This window comes from Etheostoma spectabile, chromosome 15, assembly GCF_008692095.1.
Source record: "Etheostoma spectabile isolate EspeVRDwgs_2016 chromosome 15, UIUC_Espe_1.0, whole genome shotgun sequence".
Classification (NCBI taxonomy): Eukaryota; Metazoa; Chordata; class Actinopteri; order Perciformes; family Percidae; genus Etheostoma; species Etheostoma spectabile.
Genome location: NC_045747.1, coordinates 20,668,396 through 20,670,024, shown reverse-complemented (window position 1 = coordinate 20,670,024; position 1,629 = coordinate 20,668,396). Strand labels below are relative to the sequence as shown.

The 1,629-nt window shown below is 47.3% G+C and overlaps 1 protein-coding gene across 1 annotated transcript in view; it reads right to left on the bottom strand.

The window, feature by feature from the left end:
* LOC116703247 (transmembrane protease serine 9-like) overlaps window positions 1-1,629 on the bottom strand; it is a gene marked incomplete in the record, with an annotated part of 81,409 nt that overhangs the window by 49,600 nt on the left and 30,180 nt on the right. The window contains 1 exon segment of the mRNA XM_032537883.1: window positions 1,586-1,629. Coding sequence (XP_032393774.1) covers window positions 1,586-1,629 — 44 coding nt within the window.

Sequence of the window (1,629 nt, the reverse complement as noted above, 5' to 3'; positions counted from 1 at the left end):
ACAGCAGTAATATTAATCCAGAAACATCATATACCGACAGGACACATTTTACAGCACAAAACACACTTTTACTTTGAGTACTTTAGGTTCATTTTGTTGGTAATACTTACATGTTTTTACTCAAGAACGAATTTACTACAACACTAATGTTAATGTAAAAACATCTAATTTTAAGTGGAAATTTAAGGTTAAAGTCTGGACATGACAGACACTCACGTTTGGTAATGGTGATTGTAGTGGTTGTAGAGAGGGGTCTTGGAGGGAGGGTGGTAGTAGTGGTTGTAGGGAGGGTGGTTGTAGTGGTTTTAGGGAGAGTAGTTGTAGTGTTTGTAGGGAGGGTGGTTGTAGTGGTGGTAGGGAGGGTGGTTGTAGTGGATTTAGGGAGAGTAGTTGTAGTGGTTGTAGGGAGGGTGGTTGTGGTGGTTGTAGGGAGAGTAGTTTAGTGTTTGAGGGAGGTGGTTGTGGTGGGTGTAGGGAGAGGTAGTTTGTAGTGGTTGTGTAGAGGAGAGTAGTTGTAGTGGTGGTAGGGGTGGTTGTGTTGGTTTGTAGGAGAGTATTGTAGTGGTTGTAGGGATAGTCGTTGTTTTGTTGTAGGGAGGGTGTTGTGGTGGATTAGGGAGGTAGTTTGTAGTGGATTGTAGGGAGGGTGGTTGTGGTGGTTGTAGGGAGAGTAGTTGTGTGGTTGTAGGAGGGTTGTTGTAGTGTTTAGGGAGAGTAGTTGTAGTGGTTGTAGGGAGGGTGGTTGTGGTGGTTGTAGGGAGAGTAGTTATAGTGGTTGTAGGGAGGGTGGTTGTTAGAAGTATTTTGTTGTGGTTTGTAGTGAGGGTGGTGTGGTGGGTTTAGTAGGGACGGGTTGGATTGTTGGGGGTTGTAGGGAAAGTAAAGTTTTGTTGTGGTTGTAGGCGAGTAGTTGTTGTGTTGTACGGGAGGTGTTGTGTGGTGTAGGAGAGTCGTTGTTGTGGTTGTAGGGCGGGTGGTTGTGTTGGTTGTAGGGAGTGGTTTGGTGGTTGTAGGGCCAGTATTGTTTGTGGATTGTATGGAGGGGTGGTTTGGTGGTTGTAGGGAGATATTTTTGTGGTTTTAGGGAGGGTTTTGTCGTGTTTTAGGGAGAGTCGTTGTTTTGTTGTGGGAGGTGGTTTGTGGTGGTTGTAAGGGAGGTGGTTGTGGGGTTGTAGGGAAGTAGTTGTTGTGTTGTAGGGAGGAGTGTTTGTGGGTTGTAGTGGGAGGGTGGTTGTTGTGTTGTAGGGAGGGTGGTTTGGAGGCGGTGGGAGCGCCAGCACAGTAATGGCTGAGGTCCACTGTCAGTTCCATTTGGACGTAAGGTAGATAAAGCCTGGCGCTGGTTTCTTGGTGAGTCTGGGCTGGGTGTCCAGGTCCTTGATATTGGGACACTCTGGTGTAGACTCCTGGGAAATTAGGCTGGGCACAACCATTTCCAAAACTTACGATTCCCTCCAGGATCCAGCGGCTTCCCTGCTTGCTCACCAGTGGACCACCTGAATCCCCCTTTAAGAAGAAAAACGTTTAGGAGAGGAATCTTTGCAGAGATAAATTCTGACACCAACACAGGCGTAAAGATGTTTACCTGACAGGAGTCCTTCCCTCCAGCACGGAACCCGGCGCAGATCA